The 25,155-nt window shown below is 42.3% G+C and overlaps 2 protein-coding genes across 9 annotated transcripts in view; one reads left to right on the top strand and one right to left on the bottom strand.

Annotated features, from left to right (window-relative positions):
- CYTH3 (cytohesin 3) overlaps positions 1-7,756 on the top strand; it is a 115,133-nt gene extending 107,377 nt beyond the window's left edge. For both annotated transcript variants that reach the window (XM_029057428.1, XM_007669292.3), the window contains exons 10-13: positions 1,100-1,176; positions 1,291-1,362; positions 2,068-2,222; positions 3,593-7,756. In XM_029057428.1, coding sequence (XP_028913261.1) covers positions 1,100-1,176; positions 1,291-1,362; positions 2,068-2,222; positions 3,593-3,665 — 377 coding nt within the window. In that variant the 3' untranslated portion in view covers positions 3,666-7,756. The remainder of the gene's footprint in view (positions 1-1,099; positions 1,177-1,290; positions 1,363-2,067; positions 2,223-3,592) is intronic.
- A 280-nt stretch (positions 7,757-8,036) lies between these two features.
- Positions 8,037-25,155, bottom strand: part of USP42 (ubiquitin specific peptidase 42) — a 64,560-nt gene continuing 47,441 nt past the window's right edge. For 5 of the 7 annotated variants that reach the window (XM_029057419.2, XM_029057424.2, XM_029057426.2 and 2 more), the window contains 6 exons: positions 24,335-24,488; positions 20,360-21,109; positions 19,896-19,990; positions 14,410-15,921; positions 13,035-13,366; positions 8,037-9,135 (listed from right to left, as the gene is read on the bottom strand). In XM_029057419.2, the coding sequence (XP_028913252.1) occupies positions 9,095-9,135; positions 13,035-13,366; positions 14,410-15,921; positions 19,896-19,990; positions 20,360-21,109; positions 24,335-24,488 (2,884 nt within the window). In that variant the 3' untranslated portion in view covers positions 8,037-9,094. Of the gene's footprint in view, positions 9,136-13,034; positions 13,367-13,937; positions 14,291-14,409; positions 15,922-19,895; positions 19,991-20,359; positions 21,110-24,334; positions 24,489-25,155 lie in introns of those variants that run through there. The other 2 variants (XM_029057422.2, XR_003756764.1) reach the window with 2 other exon arrangements.

Raw genomic sequence — 25,155 nt, 5'->3', positions numbered from 1 at the left:
GTTTGTGGGTTTCCAGCATCTCAGCACTTGCCTCCTTGCCTCCGCTTGCTTTTGGATCACTTCCCTGTGTCTCCGCCCCCCCCCCCCCCCCCCCCCCCGTTTTAAATCCAGATTCCCACAGTAAAACCGTGGGAGACCACGCAACAATTTGGCTCAACACCTGCGAAGCTCCCACATCAGTGACTCGGAGCCTTGGAAGGATGCTACTCACCCCAAATAACATTTCATGGGCAACAGGGTGCTTGTTAGGAATAGCAGGTCAGAGTCTGGGCCTAATTTTGCTGTATCTGTCGTGTTCTCTTTGTTAAAATGGTTGCTGTTTAAGGTAAAAAGAGAATAAGAGGTCCGTATGAGAGCAAGCAACAGGTAGTGCAAAGATTTGGTGATGATTCCTTCCCTCTGATAATTCCCCAGGGGAAGGGGTAATGGTTAATAATCTCTGTCAGTTCTGCCCAGACTGTGCAGTAAATGTGGTAAACACCGCTGTGTGATGAGATTAGACTACTGATAAATCCAGGAACAGGCAGGTGATTCAGCAGTCATTTCTCTGGGTTGGAGGGTGGGGGTTGGGAAGGAGGGGTGAATAGTAAAGTTCACCCATTAAGGTGTGGGTCTTCTCTGCTCCCAGTTCTTCCTGGAAACTCCTGGAAAAGTAATTAGTTTATAAAGGGTTTCCCAAACAAACCAGAACAGGGCTAGAGGGAACAAAAGCCTAGAGCCGGGACCCTTTTTTGTTTTGTTTTGTTTTGGTAGGTGGGTTTCCTTGACTTGGATTTCTAGCAGGGCATGTCCTGCTACACTGTTTTAGGCTGAGGCTGTGAAAGGGTAAGCTTGCTTCTCAGTTATTCATGAGTTTGCCCTGAAGCCCCCTCATCACTCAGGTGCACGAACGAACGTTGGTTTCAGATTTTCCCTGTCTGTTAAAAACATCGAACCCTCCCTGACTGGAAGGAAAGGCCTTAAGCAGGGCTTAGTTTCCTGGCAGTATTTCTGAGGCTGGATAGTGCTTGTTTTGAAAACTGTAACTTCTTTGATAAGGTTCCAGGACCAAACTCCTTCCTCCAGCTACATTTGACTTACTGGGTTTTTGGGTTTTTAGGAGGAAGAGTGAAAACCTGGAAGCGCCGGTGGTTCATCTTGACAGATAATTGCCTCTATTACTTCGAATACACAACAGTGAGTATAAGGCTCCGACTCGGCCTAATCCTCTTGCCAAAAGTAACCAGACGCCAGAACGAGAGCCAAGAGAGTGATTTGAAATGTACATGAAAATGCTCTTATATCTTCTAGGACAAAGAGCCTAGGGGGATTATCCCTTTGGAAAACCTGAGCATAAGAGAAGTGGAAGATCCACGAAAACCTGTAAGACATTTCCTCGCCACCCTTGTCCATCACACCCCTTCCCTCTTCCCCTCCCGTCATCATCCTCTTCAGTATTTTATGAGCACCTTTTCTGAGTAGACCACTGTACTAGGTGCTCGGGAGCATACAATAAACTTTGAAGACACGGTCTGTACCTTCAGTGAATTTATAATCAAATCTATTAATCTGCTTATCCTGTCCCTACCTAAGTACATAGCACGGTGCTCATAAATACCATTATTAATAAACCTTATTGAAGGCACATCTCCAAGAGGTCTTCCCAGACTGTCCCCCCTTTCCTCTTCTCCCACACCCTTCTGCTTCACTGTGATTTGCTCCCTTTGCTCTTCCCTCCCCTCCCAGCCCCACAGCTCTTATGTACATATCTCTAATTTATTTGTATTGATGTCTGTCACCACCACCACCTCCAGACTTAAATTCACTGTGGGCAGGGATTGTGTCTATTTATTGTTGCATTGTACTCTCCCAAGGACTTAGTACATTGCTCTGCACAGGGTTAGTGCTCAATAAATACAATTAAATGAATGAGTGATCTTTTTTACTAAGTCTATTTTCTTAATTACATTTCCATGGTGGACATAATTTGCACATAGAATGGAAAATATTTTGGAAAGAGCTCTCCCCATTTTCAGGTTCCAGTATTCACAAGTACGTCTCTCCCTCTCATCTTGGTTTTCTCCCCAGAACTGTTTTGAGCTCTACAACCCAAGCCATAAGGGACAAGTCATTAAAGCCTGTAAAACAGAGGCGGATGGCCGAGTGGTAGAAGGTAACCATGTTGTGTATCGAATCTCTGCCCCTACCCCCGAGGAGAAGGAAGAATGGATCAAGTCGATTAAGTGAGTAACAAGGCTTAAATGGAAAGCAATGGATTTGTTCAGTGTGGTCTTCCCTACCCCATGCCCTAACAAATAATGTTCCAACTTCACATTCCATAAACCTAAGGGGCACTGGAATACTCCTTCCTAAATTTCTTTTGACAGGCATTCATCTTTTAAGGAATCAAAGTAATGATAGCATGTATCGAGCATCCACAGGGTTCAGTGCATTTTTCTAAGCATTTGGGAAGTACAAAGCAAATCGATATATTCCTTGCCCACGTGGAACTTACTTTTTAATGGGGGAGGTGGTTATAAGTATATTTACAAAGAGAGTAATCAAAATACAGAATTGAATGTGTAGTTGACTAATATGTATATATGTGTGTGCTGATATCAGATATAGTTATAGATAGCACCAGCACCTAAGTGCTAGAAAAGGCTGATGGGTTTATGTAACTTCGTTCTGGGAATTAATCAGGGGAAGCTTACTGGAGGAGGTGGGATTTCAGGAAGGCTTTGAGATGAGGAGAGCTGTGGTCTTCTGGATTTGGCAAGGGAGGTCAAGGTTGGGGCAAAAGTAGAAGTGAGAGGGCAGTTAATTAAAAGGTTAGCTTGGGAGGAATAAAGAGAGCAAATTGGAGAAGAGCAGTTGAAAAGACTGATTGTGTGGAGTTTTTTCTTGATGTGAAGGGCCACAGGAAGCCTGTGGAGAAGTGTGCTGAAGGATGCAAGGGGAGAAGCTAGAGGAAAGGAAAGCAGCAAGGAGGATGGTACAGTGGTCTAGCTCTGGTGTGACCAGAATTTGTATCAGTGTGATAGCTGTTTGGCCGGAAAGGAAAGGGCAGGACCGGGAGCTGTGTATGAAGAATCAGCAGGATTCAGCAATAGATTGACTGTGGCACCGCAAGGACAGGGAGGAGTTGAGGATTACACTGAGATAAAGGCTTTTGGGACAGCAAGGATGCAGCGTGGCTTAGTGGAAAGAGCCCGGGCTTGGGAGTCAGAGGTTCGTGGGTTCTACCGCTTGTCAGCTGTGTGACTTAGGGCAAGTCACTTCACTTCTCTGCGCCTCAGTTATCTCATCTGTAAAATGGGGGTGAAGACTGTGAGCTCCACGTGGGACAACCTGATTATCTTGTATCTCCCCCAGTGTTTAGAACAGTGCTTGGCACATAGTGAGCGCTTAATACAATTAGTATGATTATGCCATTGAGTGAGCTGGAAAGGTTAGGAGTGGGTTTAGGAGGAAAGGTGGGTAGTTTTAGAATTTCAAAGAATTGAAAGTCGATCTTCTCTTTTGGCCCTACTGTTATGTTAATTGGTGAAAGAAAAGTGTTAAGCGCTCTCTTGTTCCCTGATTGATTTTTTTTCTCCTCCTCCATCACCAGAGCGAGTATCAGCAGAGATCCTTTTTACGATATGTTAGCAACGAGGAAAAGACGAATTGCCAATAAGAAATAGCTCTTCCCGGCTGGATCAGGTTCTGCACTAGTCCCATGACATTTGACCAGGTAGAGATAAAAACCAAACCGCCATGGGCAAAAAGCAATTGGAGAACATGATTCGCTATTTCATTGGAGAATGGACAAACCAAACTCTTCACCGAAAAACCTTCCTGAGAGACCCTGCTTGGGAGAGTGATATTTTGCTTACAGCATTGGAGCAAGCTTCCTGAGGGGTAGCTGCACTGGAATTATTTTAATTTACTAAACTGAAGACATGGAAGCCTTATGTGTATTTTGGATTTTTCAATCCATCTATGAGAGATTAAAAAAAAAAACAGCAACTGATCAGGCTAACAGCCAATAGGAAATATCCCTTCCTGTTTGTTGAGCATATTGCCCAACACAGGAGATGTCAGAAAAACCTTCTTTTAGTGATTTTTACTTAACAAAAGTGCTTCATATTAAGCCTTCAAAACCGGTGTACAGTATAATTCATATTTTTTCTGAATGTAAAAATTGTTGTCATTACCAGCTGTAAAACCCATAATCGTTAGCAGCAGGGGGCCAAACCCATCATTTCATAAAAAATGGAAATCTACCACACTGTTTTATTTAGAACTCTTTTCTTCAGATATTATGGAAATACTTTTGTATGGCTTTTTGTACTCTGAAATTGAGACAGACTTTTACTTTCTAACAATAGTATTTTTGGAACGGCAGCTAAATCAGTAGCTCCTGGGCACAACAATATAGTGTGCTGTGAAAATACCCAGCTTCCAAGGATTTAGGAAATGAGGGGTTGCATTTCAGTGATGGCCGAAGCTGAGGGAGGGTGGGGCGTTCCGGTGGACCGAGTTTGCTGCTCGCATTCAGACTGAGTTGCCAAGCAGTAAAGAAAAAGCAGCATTATTCTTCTTCTATCTGCCATCTTATGCGGAACAGCCTTCCCACTGTCCTGTATTGAAATGTTTGTCAGTTTCCATAAGGGCTAGTTATTAGAATAGATAAGGAAAACCGGCATGCCCGGACTAGCAATCATTAGCTTAACTTCTTTAGTGATCAGAGAGGGCAACTCTCTTGATCATTAAGAGAACTTGCCTTAGGCCTCTTCATGGTTTTTTTTTTTTTTTATTTTGTTTTGTTTCTCCTGTTAAATACTATAGAGAAAACCACTTAGCCAAAGAATATACAATGTGGGGGTTGAGCCTCTACCACTGATTCTCAGATGTAGATTTGGGAGAATAAGGAGTTGAGCTTAAATCTCCCAACACAAATGTGTCCTATATGGATCTGACTGTTGAGGGTCCCACTCACTCCTCCACGTATGTACACTGTCTAATTTCTTGGACAGTACGTCTTACTTATATTCTACGTATTTTGAACAAGTTGGCCATGTGTGTCCTAGAGGCAGAAAAGTGAACAAATCATAGCTCTCCAATTCACCACATTTTATTGTTAAAGAGTTTCGTGATTCTATTTTATAGCTAAAAAAAGTGTGGGAGAACTATTTCATTTCAAAATATTACCCCACCGAACTGACCTGCTCTGCTGATTTTCATATACAATTTAAATCCCAAACTCACTCACCAGCCTTGGTAAAAGTTCTTGAGGTCCATGGCATTGAGAATTGTGAATTTTCAGCTCTCACCAGAACTAAACGTTTTAAGGGGCAGTTAACTTCATGAGTTTAGAGTAGGGGTGCAGATATTTTTCTGAAGGTGTATTTCCAAGCCAACAGAAGAACCACCACCCCTAAGTCCTGTAAAGTGCAGTTAGAGGACATTGGCACAGTGGCTCCTGAGGAATGGGCATGATGATTAATGGTGCTTTTCTATGCCAGATGTATTTATTTTCCTGTCTGTTCACACTGTAGATTTCATTTATGAAGCTAACACTGCTGAAAGTGTTCTTTCTTACATGAAGGGAAGTCGGAAACCAGGGACCTTCTCCCCCTAAACTTGCCCTGAGTGCAAAGGCACTGCCAAAGGGAGTGGCCACAGATGTTTTATTTAGTACCTGCTGTAGAGAGAGAATCAGTGGGGGAAAAAAAAAAATCTCAATTCTATTCTTTCCTACTTTGAAGTTCAACCTTACGTGTGAGAAATAATGTTTGAGCTCTGTGTTTTGATAACGATGAGAATCTCAGTGGCTCTGTGGAAAGAATGGAGCCTTCATTTGGTGGTGTGAATAGGGAATGATGCAGTTCATCTACTAAGCCCTATTTTAGATGCTTTGCAAAAGGTGTCTCAAGTCACAACTCTTCCTCCCTTATCCATCTGTTTAAAGTCAAGTTAAATGTGAAATGTGTTCCCAGGCCTTATCAACTGTACTAAGACCCCAGATTTAAAATTCTGAATTTTGAGACAGTCGTGCCCAGCTTAGCCAGTATCTGATTAATTCCCGTACACCTTTTGCATGCTGTAAGGCTTTTGGGACCTGCCAGATCAAGTCATCGCTGGTTAGGGTTTATAGCAGTAACACTAAGCAACTCAGGCTGAGAATGAATATTCCCAGTTCCAAATGGGTTCCCGGTTGCAGTCAGTTTAATGGTGCACACTCCCGAGAACTGGAAGCGCTCAATCTTCCATGTTTTCTCTTTATTCCCTTCCATCAAGTGAGCGGGGTCACAAACTGTTCATTTGAACACGATACCTTGGTCGGACTGCACTGAAACCTTCTCTTTAAACTGATACTTTGGGAAGGGAAGCATGAAGGAAATGCCTTACTAGATATGCGTATTTATTCATTTGCCATATTCATGTGGTGAAAGAACTTGATTTAACCAGATGTTTATGTGGGACAAGTGCAGCTTCTGTGACCAAAATGATGTAGTAAAAGGAGGAAGCGGTTTATTTCTCTGTATTTAAAAAATCAAAGTTTTTTTTTTCCTTTTTGCTCTTTTCACCTTTGGCGGAGGGCAGTAAGATTTGGGTGGCCTTAAGGCAATGTCCCCAGCTGCGTGACAGAGCAGTTTTTTTGAGGTGTGAAATGGTTGATTTGCAGACTTCAAAGCAGTATTAAGGGATGGAAATTAGGCCAACCTTTCCATCAGTTACCAATCAGGCCCAAAGGGCAAGCCCCTTGGTGGCCTGCAGGGAGAAAGTGACTGATTGAAATGGGGGCCATATCAGGTACGGTGTACAAGGGAGTTGGAAATAAGCTCCCTCCTAGCACTTTGAGTTCTTCTCTTGAGGGACTATTTTAGAGCCTCCATTAGGAAAAGTCACCCCCCCCCCCCAAAATGCCATGACTTTGTCTTGCCTGAATAGATTGATTCATGTGTTTTAATTCCTCCTGATTGGTGTTGTGAAAAATCTTCTCCCTCTTCTCCCCTCCCTCGGGCCCAAAAAAACCCAAAAACCCCACTTGCATCGTATACAATCATTCTACTTCTAGTCGAAGACTGCATACTCTTCAGAGTTGAAGGCTTTTAGTCTGATGGGGAATGAGGAGGTCGATGGTCAGCTTCAATGGATATTTTCTCTAGTAAGGAGAAAGTGTGCTGTTCCCCATCATCTCTCCCCACTGTTGGCCTCAGTTATCACTGCACTCAAGCCCTGAGTATCATCTAGAAGGCATTTCTCCAATTCAGATGCTCAATATCCTGGCTTTCCAGTCAAGTAAGATCTTCTATGGTATCATTTAGCAAAATTTAGAGCAGTTCGATGTGTGTGGTTAAAAACTGGGTCAAAACAGAAGAAGTATTTATAGATGGAGCAGCATTTAATGCTTCATATAAAGCAAAGCATATTTAAAGTTATAAATTCATGTATCTAAATAGATATGCTTGCTGAGAAGTAAGGTCTGTTGTAGACCAGAAGCTAGTTATGACTTGTGATTTACCATTTTCTTATATTTTCTTGGAAAATATTTGTATTTACAGCTAAATATAAAGTGTATATGTAAATAGGTAATGTACAGCTATATATTTCTGGAGTGTTTGTTACTCATTGTACACCCATGTCTTGCATGAAGAAACATTCTGTAGGTATTCAGACTATTTTGTTGTAAAACATCTACAGTTAATAATATGTTTGTACACCTGTAAAAATCCTATTGCAAATACTGTGTTCATTTACTATAATAAAAGCTAAAAGTATGGTTAAACCAGAGTGTGAAGTTTTGCAAATGAAAAGGTATTAAATGCCTTAAGTAGGAATGTAATCTTCCTTTGAATTAGGGAAAACACCACTCTTCCAAGCACCTTGTGGGGGGGAGGTCCTGGGGTAATGAGTCCTCTCCACGCCCATCCCAGCAACAACCATCAAGGAGGTTGGGGTGCTCTGCCGATCACCTTCTCCAGTTAAATGTAGGTATCCTGTTCCATCTTTAGTTGGTGACTATCACTTCCATGAAACTAAGAAGAAAATATAACGACCAAGGTTGCTCGTTTGTTGTCGTTTTTTTTTTGCTGTATTTTATATTCTATATAAATTTTACATGCTGTATAATTTACAGTGGGGCAAGTGCTTTTTTAATCTTTAAAAAAACAAAGATCATACTTTAGACATCTCTGAACAACACAGACTGTATAAACCATACAGAGTATTCAGATATAAACTGTATTAAATACAGTTTCCCCACTCCATCTCCTGATGCAGGACCAGTGAATTATAAGTGTATCACAGTTTGATAGCATTTCCATATTAAAAAATAAAATCACAGTATGAATTTGTCTGTAACTAGAAACTGTAGAGGGACAAAACTGACAACTGAGACTCCAATACCGTACAGCCAAGACAAGTGACACTGTATAAAAAAGTGTTATGTCATAAAAAACATACTGTAGGATTTACAAATAAAGGTTGGGTTATACATTCATAATGTAAATGCTCATCATAACTGGTAAATTGATTGGTGTGTTTCACAGAGTTCAGAAACAGAACTTGTCTATAAAATACATCTTCAAATCTTGAATACAACTAAAATGTGAAGCAAATTAGTTTCTAGTATCAGACATCACAAAACACAGACAGCTCTCAAAAATTCTAGGTAAGAGCTTGTGAATCTTTAAATAGTCTTTAAATTAAATATACACTGTCAGTTTTTTTTCTTTTCTTTTTTTTATAATTCCATGGTTTCCTGGTTGGTCTTGCACCAGATGTCTAACTTGGAGTAACATTACATGAAATACAAGTAATCAACCTGAGTCTGTAATTAAGCAGCATTTGAGATGTTCTATTCCAGGGCATTATTTTCAATGTGATATATATATATATATATCTGTATATACACACACACACACACACACACACACACATGGTATTTTACAACGGTCAACAGTTGTAGAAAGTTTTCATCCATTTGGATGAAGGGTAATTGAAAAAGTCTCAAGGTAAAAATTAAAAAAAGTTCTCCCATGGTAAAATCCTGTACAGTATTTACTGAAGAAGCACCACTTATGGATTTGAATGTTTAGACATTTTCTATATTTGTAAGTGTAATTTATGCTGTGTTGGGGATGGCTTCAGTTGAACACTCTGAATCTGAAAGACAAGATACACTGTAGATATTAGTCATTCCAAAGACAGGAAGTTTCAGAAACAAAGAGCCGAGTTGGCGCAGCGGGGCAGCTCTTTCTCGTTTTCTTAATGCTAATCACTTATTCATGTAGTTTGCATCCAGAAGGATCCCAAAGGACACGGAGGGAGCTTCTCTTTTTGGACAGATGACTTCACCCTCTCCTGAAGTGTGACCAGGCTAGCTACATAATGGTTTCGGGCAGCAGACAGATGGAATCTACCCGACCCCCTTGAGACATGCACTGGGGACGTCGGAGGGAAAAATACCGTCGGTGAATTGGAAATCCTGCTCCTTGAAGATCCATCCGGCCAGCACCACTCCACCCTATCGAAAATGCGGCAACGTGGAACGATCCTGATCGGATCTTCGCCGCAAAGGGGAAGGGTGGGGGCTGCTACAGCACTCTGGCTTCCATTACAGAAAGAGCCTGATCCTCCATCCAGCCCCGCGCCCGGACACAGCCGCGCCGCTGACACTCAGGGCCGAGAGAGCCGGCCCCGGCAACTTCAGATGTCTGACTAAAAGAGAAAATGCCCCCAAATCAATGGCTAATTTTGATTTATTTCCCTCCCTCCACCCTGCTTCTTGGGCTTGTATGGTTTACTTCCCCTAGTTAAGGTAAAAGCCTTTCCTCTTAAACTTCAATTGCGAATAGTAACTGGCCCGTGTCCGTGCATCAAATGGATCCTAAGAAGCAATTTTCACCGTTTCTGGCGAACTCATTTTTAAGTCACAACTCAAAAGGTTTTGATCAACTCTTAAGGGGCTAGACCGGTAAAAATGGATACTTCCTCATCCCACAACTCTTTGATGGACAAGGCAAGCTGGCAGGTCTGCAAATTTGTTAACACTAGCCTGGGCAGGCAAGGTACCACCCCAAATTCAGCTCCACAAGTGCATCCAACAGAGGGGTCGGTGCCTCAGCAACCTTTAAAGTAAATTCGTTTTGGAAAACTCTGCTGGGCTCTAAATCCAAAGAAGCCAACAGAGCTAAGGGGTGAACCTTGTTCAACTTAACTAGTTTGGCTCAGAAAAAGTTGAAATATAGTCTCTCTTAGAGCTGAGCGGTTTCAAACATTGATGTCTAACTCCTCATTAAGGTTTCAGCACTCAACTGAAGCGCTGCTGCCATCGAGTGCCTCCGGAAACCTCTACGTCGGCCCCAGGAGTTTGCGGAAGGCTGCAGGAATTTGGTACGTGGAGGTAACCTACACCACCCTTCTTTTGTAAGAGTTCACGGGCTCCCAGCAGCTCTGTTGCTTGGGTCTGTCGGCTGACTTCTTTCTTGGTGCATGATTTAGGAGGGACGACTTCCCCATCAAAGTCAAAGGCCAATAGAGGAACTCTGACCAGGTGGAATGCGATGAACTAGTTTTCTGACTTTTAGCTTTTTTCTGTTCTACATAAGATCTGCAGTCTGGAGTTAGATCCAGCTGAAAAAAGCAGATTGTTCAAATCCTTTGACTCCAGTTTTTGGCCTGTACCTATAACCTCTCCCAAGATCACAGCAATAGCAGAATACAGCACGCTGTTAATGACTTAATGTGCACAGCAACAAAACTACTAACACAAACTAAGTCCCGTGGTGTTATTTTTTGTAAAGTTAAAACTGATCTGGGTGGTGCCTGATGTCACTCCTCATCTACGCGAACAAGTGAAATTCTCAGAGCGGCTCTCTTTACTTCAAAATCTAAAAGCAGTCAAGGCAAATATAAGATGGCTTATCCAGTAACTAGATAATTGTTTCTTTTCGGGATGAAAATCATCTAGAAAAAGCACGGGGAGAGGGGAGGGGGAATGGACATTTTGGAAATTTGTTTTTGCGAGGTCTTAATCTCCTGTCCTACAAGTGCAGTGCCAACAAACCAAATATGAGTTTAATGTTGATTATCTGCAGTATTTGATTAAACATGCCTAAAGATTTTAAAACTAATTTACCGTCATTTACAATTTTTTTTTAACAAAATAACAAAAACTGGTTACTGGGAAAGTAAGGTTTTTTTAAAAATTTATTTAAACAAATGGAATGAAAGATGTCTGCTAAGAACCTTTCTAACGGTTCTTACCAGCTGCTTGGGATAGGTGCTCTGGCAAGAGAAATCCTGAGGGTTTAAATCCTCACCAGTGACAATAGTATACCTAATTGAATTTCCTCTGTCAGCTCCCACAGGGCCAGTCTGCTAGAACTGTTAAAACGTTCAAAAGGCATAGGGTGCATACTAACCTTGCCCCTTTAAGATTTATTCTATCACATATGATGCAAAATTAGGGTGGCAATTACTGGCCCTCAAAGATTCCCCTTTTACCAACCTGGAGGTAAATATGTATGTTTTGCAGAAATCAGAGAAACTATACAGAGTGTGCCACTGGGTAGAAGGGATTCCTGGCAGCTATCCCTTTCTTGAGAGCCCCTGTGTTTCCCTCCCAAAGTTCTGTGAACGTGGACACTGCTTCTGAGCCATGGGACCCGGCTGCAAGGGCCGAGGCAGAGGCCAAGTACGAAACTAAAAATGTCACACTTAAGGGCACCTGGTGCTGCATCCAGACTGGTGAGGGGATAGACCATCAGAAAACCAACTGTCCAGGATAAAAGCAGATAAATTGGATGTGCTGGCCATCTGTTTTCAGCTGCATCTGTAGAATTGTCAGCCAATGGAATAGAGGCTTTATGAGAGAGGGTTTTTTTAAAATTAAAGATGAAGTTTCTTATACTGATGTAGAATTCTTAAAATCCTGATGGGAGAGTAATCAATAAGCCTCCTTCTCTGAGTGCAGAATATGAGGAAGCTGTATTGTAGACAAGATAGGAGTCAACTGAATTTCCTGTCCACTGAAAAATGGGCTGTACACGCCACTAATTATGAAAGAGACAGGAAGATAGTCCAGCTCATCTCTCTTTTTTCAGGTAGAAATAACGTTGATTCCTAAGACTTCGTGTTGATTCCTAAGACTCCAAGGGAGAAGAGGCATTTTAATTTCCTGTCGTGTTTTAGTCCTTTCTTGATTTTTGGCACAGTACTGCCCCAGTTCATTGAATCCTTAAATCCTCAAGTGGGAGAGCCCACGGTGGAGTAGAAGGATAAGTGACCTATGATGAAACGTACAAGTGGGAGACTGGCCGCACTGGAATCTCCAAAAGATTCCGTCCTGAAGGGTTTTCAACAATTTGGTGCAGCAAACGGGTGAGACGGTCCTGCTGCTCCACTGCTATTGCTGAGACAACAAGCCCTGGGGGTGGGTGCAGGTGGAATAAGAGCTCATAGTTTAATGTTAAATGTCAAAGGCCAGAATTCCTGGTTCCAGCCCAACAGTGGGAGCTACAAAATGAACCACAGTCCAAAGGGCCAAAAGTACGACGATATCTTGAGCATTGGGGAAAAACAAAGTACACACATTTCACTGACCCACAGGCCCAGAGCAACCAGAAGAGCAGATGATCCCTTGGCCAATATCTCTGGGGTCCCCTCACCATTCAATGGGACACAGAAGCTTCTGTAACAGATCTAAGTACTTAGATCTAAATACTAACAGGCATTAATAGCAGGACAAGTCTCATCTTCAGCTGCATTCCAACTTAAGGGAGGTTATCTCCCTAAGAACTTTTTATTCCATTCCATTAATTATTTACATAGTGCCTACTGCTGTAGCATTAGGGTGCATTAGAGAAGAGAGCTCATGAATTATAGGGGGAAGGGGAGAAAGCAATAGCCCTCTTAAAAAATAGCTGTCCTAATTGCATTTTTCAAGATCTGTAATATGAAGTCGCACACAGACACTTAACACATGCATCGATTAAATGGCTTTAGATAATTTATGTCATTTTCTTGTAAAACAATTCTACATTCTTAATTACTTCTCTTACCCTGGTCAAACTCAGTGGGGTGACAGCCATCTTCCTGGCCTTCCATTCCTAAGTGTTTTGCTTTCTGGAGGAGACCACCATCTTCCTCCAAAGGTCTTTTGCTATTGTGTTTCTGGCAGTTCTCAGATGGCATGCCATCTTTGAGTGAAAAACTTTCCTTTTTTTCCTGGTTCTTACTGTTGCTATCAGTCTCAAGTTTGGAAATCTCCACCCTATGAAGATCTGAATGCTCAGTACAGTCCTCCGATTTCTTTGCATGTTTCTTTTTTTTCTTCTTCTTCTTTTTATATTTGTTTACCTCAGAGTCAGAGCAGCTCCCAAACATATTAAACCTGAAGGAAATACAAATTAGATGAAAACCCCGTGCAAACACACACACACACTCACACACACACACAAAAGAACCCAGAGTTTATTAGGAAAAGCGGTCTTGTCATGGATGTTCATTCTGCTTCATACATTCTAGTTCACTCACTAGAATAATAATAAAAACAAAACACCTGAATTTCTCCAGGACTTAAGTTCTGAGTTCAAAGCTGCTCTCACTGATTACAGTTCATATACAGAAATGTAAAACTCCCTCCCTTCCACCCTTTTATTTCCCTCAGCAGCTATTCTGGTCAAAGAGGATGGGCTTGGGAGTAAAATTTCCCCACTCTGCCTGGGCCATTCAGCAACAGACGAATTACCTTATTTCTTCTCTCTTCCCTTTACCTACCAGATCATGACTAGGACAAATAGACCAATGGAATGAAAAAACATGAATCACTTTTTCCAGAAAGCAAGGGTGAACTAGTCCTTTACTGTACCATGTTTCTTTCCTCAGATTACAATCATATTGTTCTTTATATGAGATTGAGAGAAGACGACCTAGGGAATAATGCTCACTTAATATGTTCATACCTGATTAAAAAGGTAGCGAATACACTGGCCTGGACTTCAGGACTTAATTCATAAGACTGTGAACTTGCCTTCACTTAGTTCCTTTGCTGCACTCAGTTCAGCTGAGTGTATTCAGAACCAACGTACTCCAGAGATTTCATATTGGGGCACACAGGAGGGGAAAAGAGAAACTTTCAAAGCAAAAATTTCAGTGTTTTCTTAAAAATATCATTACCATCTATGATCTCTGAATTTCAGAAAGCTTAAGTATTTTTTTTTATTTTGGGTTTCCACAGTAGGGACCCCCAAAATATCTCCACAAACCATCTGGACAGTGAACTCAAACGGACAGGAATGATAGGTCGTTTCAATTGCTGTTAAACATGAAAATAAATCCCAATTAAGGCAAATACTAAAATGCTATTTAGATATAATTTAAACCCTGATAAGGAAACCCCCACCCCACCCCGGACACACAGACACACACACTCACTTATAATCCTTATCTCTATGTTTATCTTTGGATTTCTTTTTCTTCTTTGACTTTTTGTGCTTCTTCACTTTTTGTTCTTCCAGTGGCTCATTCTGCAAGTTTTTTCGGGGTTTCTTTTCTAGTTCACTCTCACTACTCTCTACGCTACCCAATTTCCGTTTTCTCTCTTTAGCGTTCTCATGCTTATGACACTGACTTGGAAGATTAAAACTATTTTCTTCAGCTACAAGGGCATTTTTCTCAGGGGAATATTTCTCATGGAGGTGAAGACTAGAACAATAGTATGGATTTATTCTGGGACTGCTAAAATGGTGTTTTTCCTTCTCTTTAATTCCTGGATCACGACTCCACCTGCCTTTATAATAATCCTTATGTGATCTATTGTATTGACTTGTTTTATCATAGTCACGGTCACTGTGAAATGCCCTCCAGTCCCTACTATCTCTTGCTGCATACGATGGATAATAATCGTTATAATAACGACATTTGTCCCATCTCCTCATTGTATCTGGATAATATTTCTCTTTGCTCCAAGACTGCTCTCTTTTTGAATGGTAATATCTACTCCTTTCCTGTTCACTTTTCCCTCTGCTTCTGGATCGGTAGTGATAGTATTTTCCTAAAGATCGTCTATTATTAGGGCTGCTTCTTTCATTATAAAAGGGTCTGTATTTGTTTCCATTGCAGTGTTCTGATTTATAGCGATCTTGCTTGGCTCCCTCTCTGCTATAAGAATGCCTCTTTTTGGAATAATGGTTCTCCATTTTGCTCCTGCTTTGTCTTGCTCGCTCTCCACTGGAAGAATGGCCTCTCCTGTTACGATAATGTCCTTTGTCAACTTTTTGGGGGGTACTAGTTTTTTCTTTAGCTGGAGAGTGACCCTTAACTTTTTGCCTAACCTTATTTTCTTCACATCTACTACCGCTACTGCCTGGTTCAGTGCCTTTCGAAAAATGATTCTCGCTAACTTTTTCTAATTGGGCAACTGGGAGTTCATTAGTAGAGGTATCCTTATTTTTAGAAACGTCTTTCATCTCTTTGCACTTTTCTGTGCTACTGAGTACTAAAAGTTCATTAGTGTCACATTGGTCTGAATCTACTAAGGGGGTTTGGCCTAAATTGGCCACAGTCACTACGAGTGGTGCAGCATTCAGAGAGTTCTCTTTTGCAGAGCCTGTCGCTTCTTGGGGTAATCCTATGCTCTCGTTTGTGTGATTCCCAGAATCGCACACATTTGGAAAGGGCTCTTCCTCGCTGCTGCTGCTTCTTTTGTTAGTGCTGCAGTGTCCACCAACGTCAGGATGTGGGGCTTCCGTTTCTGCTGTAATACTGTCAGGGATTTCTTCTTTGTTTCCAATGGCATCAGGATCTGAGGGTTGGAAAGCCTTCTTTATTTTGTTCCCAAGGCTTCCAGAAACTTTCTCTAACTGCTCGTGAGCAAGAATATTGTTGCTACTCGTCACGACATCTGTGGAATGACCATCTTCAGGAGTTTTTTCAGTTCCAGTTGCACTGTGCACACACACACGAAAAAAAGTTAAGATTAAAATTGGTTCAATTTCCATAAGAAATGCCCACAATTATGCAGTGCTTTTGTAATCCCTTATAAAACATCTGCTGGTACCACCAGGGAAAAATTATTCAGAAGCACTTTAGGCATATATTTAATAATGGTTGAATTTTTAATTGGAATCCAGTGGAGGAATTACATTCAGGGCCTTTAAACATTTCTCTCTCTCACTCACCAGGAATTTTTTTTTTTTTTTTTTTTTTACGAGGGCCTGCAACTACTCTCCATCCCATCCCTGCTCCCCTCCCAGCCCCTCCCCCGACACACACTTGCATTTTGGGGTGGGCTAGGTCTGACTCCGTTTCCATGCACCCTCTATTTCCTATTTACACTTTCCATATCACTCTGCCTCCCCTTAGGGCTACAGAAGAAACAAATTATAACTACTAGGAGAAAGAGAACAACTCTTTCAATTTAATAAAAGATGTTTTGCTAAGTGCTCAGAAGTAGTTGAGGAAAAAAAACATCTGGCCACAGATAGTCTAATTTCATTCAATTTTCCTTTAGTATTTACTCGGGGACACCAATTCCTCTTAAGATGAAAGGCATATTCACAATTGCCCAAGAAAAGTTCACACTAACGGTAAATTTCACACAAGCCTAGATTACCAAAACAAACGTCTCCAAAAGGGAGCCTTCCCTCATTTGGGCCAATAAGAAGAGTACAAAGACTTTCAGAAGCCGAGATCCATGTGGACCAGAGCCTCCACAGCTGATTGGGGGGGGGCTGCCTCTCCTCCCCCCGCCCCCCCCCTTCTGTCCACTCCTGTGGGAGAAAAGCTCATGAACCAAATGTGGAATGTTGGAGACCTGATGGCAGTTTGGCCCCATCCTCTGGGCCAATGGGGAACCTAAACTCCAATCAGCAACCAGTAACGGTCATTTCACTGTTGCTGTTTTTCATTTGTCCTGTTTTCTTTATCTCCTCTCCTTCCCCCAATGTCTATTTTGTTCCCCTTTACAACTCCTTCTTCACTTTAGACACTGAACCCCTTGTGGGTTGGGATTGTATCTGAACAATATCCCCGAAGTCTCCCTGGCATTCCGTATTTTGCTCACTGTAAGCCTGTTTGACTGTCTGACTGACTTATACGGGGGAAACAGAAAATGAACCGGCTGTCTTTTTTCAAACAGTATTTTCAGGTATATCGATTGGTCAGGTCTTTTTCACCCCCAAAAAGAGTTTACAAAATTTAACCAAAAAGGGGAAGACGAACAGGGGAGATTCAAAGTAAATGCCCAAAGTCATGATTTGTAAAAAGTATCACCTGTATCAAAAATATTACTTCCAAACAGCCTGGTTCAGCCAGGACTCCAACTACTGAACAAGGCCTGCGGTGGTGACGTGATGGGGGAGATTGGACTGCTACTTTACATACAATGAAGTAACTGTTATTTATATATTTTGGAAGGACACTAATGCCCTGGCTTTACACCTTGCTTATTTCACCTGGAAGTCATTCAATAATCGTGGCCTCAACTATGTGACCTAAAATAAGGCCAAGAATGTGATTTTGAAACCCTGGGAAGTGTTGTCAGCTGTTTATAGAATGCAGAAAAATACACACGAGGGAGACACTGGAGGGAGGCACTTCCAAAAACCTCCCAATTCAGGATTGAAAAATATCTTAATACGTCAAAGAAGTGGAACTTGAGAGAGCAGCTAAGGTCTACTCTGCTAAAATCAAAATAAATTCTAAGAATATGACTCGATTCTCAACCTGGGCACTGCCCAAAAATAAGCAAATTGCCTGGCACATTAAAAATGCAACACACTTATTTCAGGAAGTGCCCCTTGAGTTGCCATTGTATTACAGGTAGGAAATGGTGATTAAACACTGAGAGGCAGGACCACGGTAACAAAAGGACCCAACATATGCATAAAGCAATACATATTGCACAGCAGGATTTGCATTATTTCCTAATAGCAGAATTCTTATTCACGCAGTCTTTGGCCTTTTTTAAAAGCTCAAGGGACCACAGAACCTGCTCAGCATAAAGCAGCAGTCTTCGTGGTTCTGTTTCAACTTAGGGACAAAAATAAGCTGATAGGCAAACTTCCTCTTCTACCTACTAGAACTGATACAGAAAGGAATCACTGGCAAATCAGACAAGCTCTTTCTTCCCTTCTGTGGCAGAGGAGAGAGAGAGCAGGGAAAAAACCCACAAAAATAACTATTTACTACTGACTGAGAATGGAAGTTGCTTGGTAAATTACTTGGGCTTCTCTTAAGGTGTGAAAACTTATTTATAAATCAGCTACAATACAGAAAGGTACAGCAAAATTCTGCATGTACCCAGCATAAGGGATGGAACTTGTAGGGAACAAGGGGGAAAATATTCCTAGAATCAAAATCTCCCCAGGGTACAGCCCAACAACCAGAAAAAATCCTTTTTCCAGCTTGGATCAGCTTACTTTTCTAGTTCAAGTGCCTAGTACAGTGTTCTGCAGACAACAGATGCTCAATAAATACAATGGATGATGATAACGGGAGTCACCTGATGTGGAGAGCCAGCAGTACAGGCAAAAGGGGTGGGGAACAGAAAAAGAATTAGGGAGAGAGGGGAGCATAAATGTCTGTCTCCCCTCCTCTAGACAGGGACTGTTTCTTTATTGCTGTACTGTACTTTCCCATGCGCATAGTACAGTGTTTTGCACACAGTAAGCGCTCAATAAATACGACTGAATGAATGAATACAGGAGGCAAAGAAAGCCTAACCTTGGTTTCCCCATCAGTGAGGGCCGGCCTGGAGAGGCCAACCCTCCTGTTGGTGAAGGCAGGGCTCTCTTTTGCCCCTAGGTGCAGTGGAGAATGAGAGCCCAGGCCTAGGCTTGACAGGGAGCGGGTGAGGAAGGCTAGGAGGTGCACCCACTGAAGCCAGAGTTGGGGAGACCTGCACAGGACATTACCATCCCTCAAGAAGATCTATCTCTGTAAGACTTGGCTAAAAGCACGGCCTAAGGGAGAGAGCACAGGCCTGGGAGGACCTGGGTTCTAAATTCAGCCCCGCCAATTGCCTGCTGTTACCTTGGGCAAATCACTTAACTTCTCTGTGCGTCAGTTCCCCCATCTTCAAAATAGGGATTCACTATCTGTTTTCCCTCCTACTTAGGCTGTGAGTCCCATATGGAACCTGATTATCTTGTATCTTCCCCAGTGTATAATACAATACTAAGTCCTTCACAAGAAAAAAAAAAAGGCTGAGATGGCAGCTTTGCCCTCATCCCCCACCACACACTCTTTCCCCTCAACACGGTACCTATGGTAACCAATGGCCAATCAAATTCCAGATACCACTTAAGTGATGTTACTCATGAAATGCAGCTAAAGAGATATCAGAGTATACAGGGAAAGAAGAGATGCAGTCAAGTTTTGTAGACTGCTCATGAAAAAAAAACACCTGGAACTCTTTCGGTTATATATGGTCAATGAGCTGTATTTTCTCCTTGCAGCTCCCCTCCTGCTGGGGGTGCCTGAGGATAACCACTTTCTTCTATCCTCTGCCATATTTTCTGTTAGAACCAACCTCACACATTCTCTGTCTGATGGCTGTTTGTGTTTAAAACTGCAAAGCCCTGCAGAGCAGCTTCTGACACACGTCTCAATTCTGGGCCAGTTTGGAGAGAGAGAGGGAAAGAGATTTTGCTCCTCTCGCATTCTTCTGAGGATTAGGACAGTCCATTTTCCTACTCCAGAAGGGGACAGAATTGGGCTCATTTCCTAAGAGAGTCATTTCTCATGTTTTCCTAAGACAGAGTCTAGTCTTGCAGAGAAATCCATGATATGAATACAGTGATATTCAGGAAAGCACCAAAAAACTTCTAACAAGCCAATATCATTAAACTCCAGAGGTTTAGCGTTTGATTTCCCTTATAATCCCGACCTGGAATTTCATTTGATTATTCTGATTTTACCTTATGTCATCAGTCGGGCTTTTCAATTTGCTATTGAATCTGAGAGACTCTACATTTCTGTCTTCAGGGAGAAGTGGTAAAGGAGCAGTGACCATCTACAATAGAAAACACACACTTATGTAAAACATTGCATTTCTACCCATCTACAGAGGTGCCAACTTTTCACTTTGAGGGCAGGGGTGAAAAGGGAGCAGGGACCTTAGGTAGGGATGTGGACCGAGAGAGGACAGCTTCAGAGAGTTAGCCGGGAAAAAGGCCTCAATTTTGGGTCTTTTCAGTCCCAGTTGGAAACTCTCGGGCCTGGTCAGAGTCCTGGAATGAGCAACTGTGGAAGTCCCGCTCAGGCAGCTATGGGGACTCCATCATGAAGTGGGCACTCACGCCCATTTTCAGGCAATTGTTGAGTTCATTTTTTTTTTTACTCTAGAAAGCATTCTAAATGTGCTCTGTACAAAAACACTTACCTTTTCGTGTAGTCCATTTGTTTTAGAAAAGGGGTTTTCCGTGTGTATAGCAGGCTTGACTTGGCAAGTGGAATCATCAAACACCAGTCCGTTTTCTTTAAGGTCACAAGCTATACTATTAGCACCATTTACAGTAACAGTTTCTGGCAGTTCATGCTGAGAAGACTCATCTTCAGCATCTTGACAGGAAGAGGAGTTTTGTAGGGTACCAACTCCATTTCCTGTCAGAAGTCCATTGAAAGGTTTTGAGAGCCCATTCTCCTTACCTAACCCCTTCGACTCTTCATCTGATTCTTCTGAAGATTCTGCACCATAAGGGACCAGAAGATTGGAGTTCATTTTGGAGTCACCATTCATTACTGGCTTGGAACAAGACTCGCCGGGCACAATCTGCTTAGAAACTTTAGTAGCAACTGACATCGTCGATGCATTTGAGGTAGATTGTATTGCAGAAGAGTTAGTAACGGTAGATGACGGAAGAGGCTTGTTAAGAGTCTCCAAAGAGCTGTTATGGAGGTTGGCTGGCGCCTGGCCTTGACGAACAGGCAATTTATTATTATGAATACTGATGGTAATTTTCGGCTTTTTGGGAGGTTCAGGGATAATTGACGGTCTGTTAACTGTCCAGTTTTGAATAGTCGAAGTGGGAGCGGGACTTGCCCTATTTAAGTTTGAATTGCTAGCACTTGCCACGGAGCTACTTGGATTTTCTTTCAATGGTCCATTTCCATTCAAGTGATTAGAATTCTGCTGTTAAAAATGAATCATAAACAAAAAGATGAGACTTCTAATAATGCACCTGGAATCAAGTCACAATTTGTGTTTGTTTCCATTTTTCACCAATCAGAATCTTAAACATTCCACCCCTGTAGCAGACATACATATACATTCACTGTAAGCCCCTCTAGACTGTAAGCTTCTTGTGGGCAGGGAACGTGTCTGTTATAGTGGTGTGCTGTCCAAGCGCTCAGTACAGTGTCCTTGCACATAGGACGCATTCAATAAATACCACTGATTGATTGATTGATTTACTTCTGAGAATCAAGTATTTTGTCTGACAACCAGACTGAAGGTGGGAGAAGGATCAAGAAGCGGTTACACTTCTTTTGTCACCCACATCCCTCCTGGGCCCCCAACAAACTCCTGACTATCCTAAAGGAAACAGGAAGAAGGACCGTTTCTTAACCCGCAGATCATGTCTTACCCCTTCTCCCCTGAGATCCCTGAGTTATCTTCCACTGCCTCTATCAGAAAGGAACTCTCCCACTCCTCTGATGACCCCTCTCCCTTTGCAGAGATTCAAAAGCACTGGGAGGGATGGGAAAGAATGAAAGAACAGATTCCTTATACTTGCTTCTTGAAGTCAGCACTCTTCTTTGCAATCTGGCAACTAATTTCTAATCATTTTTAAAACTGCACATACGCTCAAGCTCTATAATCCAATTGTGTAACACTGTTAAAAGTGACTAGTCGCTAACTCTGGGGCTAGTTCAGCAGCCTGGCCTAAGGACAAGAGCATGGGACTGGGAGCCAGCAAACCTCATAGATTGTGAGCCCTGTGGGGGACATGAAATGTGTTTATTCTCCACCACTCGCCTGCCGTGTAACCTTGGGCTGGTTAACTTCTCCGTGCCTCAGTTTCCTCATCTGTAAAATGGAGATTCTCCTTCCCACTCAGGCTGTGAGCCCCTTGTGAAAAAAGGATGGTGACCAATCTGATTATTTTCTATCTCCTCTGGAGATGCAGTACCTGATGCCCAGTAAGTACTTAATACTACAATTATTAATATCTGAATTCTTGATCTACCCCAGCACTTAAGCATCATGTTTGGCACAAGGAAAATGCATAATAAATATCATTTTAAAAGATGAGTAAAACGTATCAAGAAAAAAACAAAATCACCTAAACCTCTGCAATATAAATGGTGACATAAATTAGATATGTTTTCCTGAGATGGGAGATTAAAAAGCAGCCTTAAACTATTTCTTACTTTAGATTAGTTGGGACTTCTACCAGGAAGCTACTGGCTGAGTCTGAACAAATCAGGCCTATGGATGAAAGCATATTTACAGTGGAAGATTCAGGCATTTTTTTTTTAAAGAACTGAATCTGCACTGGACCAACCTAACATTCGACACCAAACTAAGGTTATTAGAAATTTCCTCGTACAGATGAAGCTAAAGTTTTTGGAGCCATGTTCTAGTTTTATCTTTGAGCCCAGCTAGAGAACTCTGATTTCAGCCCATCTGTTGACTGACAAGACTGTATTTGAGCTTTTTCACCTATCCCAACCCTGAACCCTTACTAATTTGCCAATTCTACGATATTCTGAGGGGGAGAGAAGGCTCCTCATTTAGGGAAAAGTCAGGCTAAAGAGGAAGCTGTTTGCAACCTTATTAAAGAGTGCTTGTCTACTGCTGATTAACATAGTAGGAGCCGAATGATCATATCCCAGGGAAGAAAACTCGTACTTAGAGAATTAAAAAAAGCTATTTCCCTTCCAGATTACTGTATTAAAAAACAACAAAAGCCCCAAAGCTTCTTCAGTTCTCACATGGGCTCGGCAGCCAGAGGAAAAAATCTAAATTGCAAATCCTTAGCAAGTAAGAAAAGAAAGGAATCAGCCACCCAGGCAGCAGCCTGTCACATAGAATCTTGGGGTAGAAACCTCAACCCCAAAGAGTCTACTATTCACCTAGACTGGTTTGAAAAACTTAGGAAATTCCCAGCATTAAAAACCAGGGAGGAGGAGAGACCAAAAGGGGAGGACTAGAAGAGCACATGCACCTCTTCATCCCCCCTGCTGCTTGCAGGCTACTCCTCAAAGGCTCCAGAACCATCCCCCTTCTAAACTGAAAGCTCACTGTGGGCAGGAAACGCCGACCAGCTCCTTTTTTTGTACTCGCCCAAGTGCTTAGTACAGTACTCTGTACACAGTAAGTGTTCAATAAATATCACTGATGATGATTCAGCCACTCCTGGGAATTGATGACAAAAGCCACTAATTGTAAATCCTCCTTTTGTTGGATTGAAAATGAGTATCAGGGATGTTAGAAAGTATGTGGATTCTGAATCATTCAACCAAATGTTAGGTTTTGCTCCATGCAGATGTTACTGGGTCAGATTTCATAATGTAATTTAAAGCTACCTACCTTGCTGTCTACACTAAGGGCACAAGATTTCCAATCTTTCAATGGACAAGTTTGCACTGCATTCTTAAAATGCTAGAAAAGACACACCCTAAGCACCCAATGGAAGAGTGATGTTTTTCCAGAGTCTCAGAGCATTTTCAGCCATTTTGGCTACCATAATGAATTGAGGGGTATACAGTTTCAAAGAGGGAGACGATCAACTTTCACAGTTTAAATCTACTCATTCACAAGCTTGAAAGATGTTAGGAAGAAATGCCTGTCAGTCCACTTGTTAGCCTTGCTTTCCTCAGGGTAGGGCTCCAGGGTAAAGAGGTGAGCCCCGCACGGTCTCTAACCCGGAGGCCTGTGCGTTAGAGCCTTGGCTGCCATGGGGCGTCCCAGGACGGACGTGGTGGTTTTTCCTTACTGCTTCTTCCCCTCCCCACCTCCAAACCCCAAGAGTCTGAGTTGAGCTCTGCAGTGTGAGAAGGGAGAATCAAGCCACTTTGCTGCCCCCGTGGTTCAAGGAGGCCCCGCGGCGCACAGAGGAGGCTTCGACCAACTGACGCCACCCTTCTCCTTCCCTGTCCCTTCTTCTCTGCAGCACCCGACCAGGGCCTGAGCCACCACCACTTGGGAGTCTCCTCCACGGGGTTCAGCCGGTGTCTCCATGCCCGCACGCTGCACTTCCTACCCACTACCAGTCCCGGGGCATGGCTCTGCTGTCTGACCCACTCCAGCGCCCCAGGACAGGTGGCTCTGTGTGTGTTGTGTGTGTATATGTGTGTGTGTGTTTGTGTATAGCACCACTCTGCGGCATTTTCTGAATAATGAAAATTTTACCTTTATCATATGAGGAGGAAGTTGTGGTCCAATAAAGCCTGATCCAGCCTGCTTACTATTAACTACTCGCTGATTGATGACTGGTCGGGGAGAAGATTGCCCGGGAGTATGAATGGAATGGGTATGCTCACCTCCATTTTTCACATCGTATGACCTAAAAGGACAATACAGTAATATTTAGTTCACTGTTACGAGGCACATCTCTTGTAAATCAATAACTTCTCTAAGGTTGGGATCCACGACGAGAAGAATAATTTAGCCGTTTTGCAGCAACGATGTACAAGTAATGTGGCTCAGTGGAAAGAGCAGGGGTCTGGGAGTTAGAGAACCTGGGTTCTAAACCCAGCTCTTCCACTTGCCTACTGTGTGATCTCGGGCATGTCACTTGACTGCTCTGGGCCTCAGTTGGCTCATCTGCAAAATGGGGGTTCAATAACTGTTCTCCTTGTACTTAGACTGTGGGTCCCATGTAGGACCCAATTATCTCATACCTTCTCCAGGGCTTAGTACAGTGTTTGACGGATAGTAAACACTTAAATATTATTATTACTATTGTTCAACAGAAAAACTTCAACTAAAATAAGAATTGAAAATGAAGATCAAACTATCAAACTGGGGTATTTATTGAGAGCTTCCTGTGTGCAGAGCACTGTACTAAGCACTTAGGAAAGGACAATACAATAGAGTTGATATATGTGATTCCTGCCCACAAGAAGCTTACAGTCTACAGGAGGAGACAGACAATAATAATAAATTACAGGTAGGGGAACATTCTCAAATTGACAGAGGACCAGAGTAGTTATTATAATTACCTAGAGAAA

This window comes from Ornithorhynchus anatinus, chromosome 2, assembly GCF_004115215.2.
Source record: "Ornithorhynchus anatinus isolate Pmale09 chromosome 2, mOrnAna1.pri.v4, whole genome shotgun sequence".
Taxonomy (NCBI): domain Eukaryota; kingdom Metazoa; phylum Chordata; class Mammalia; order Monotremata; family Ornithorhynchidae; genus Ornithorhynchus; species Ornithorhynchus anatinus.
This window is presented reverse-complemented; position numbering and strand designations above follow the sequence as displayed.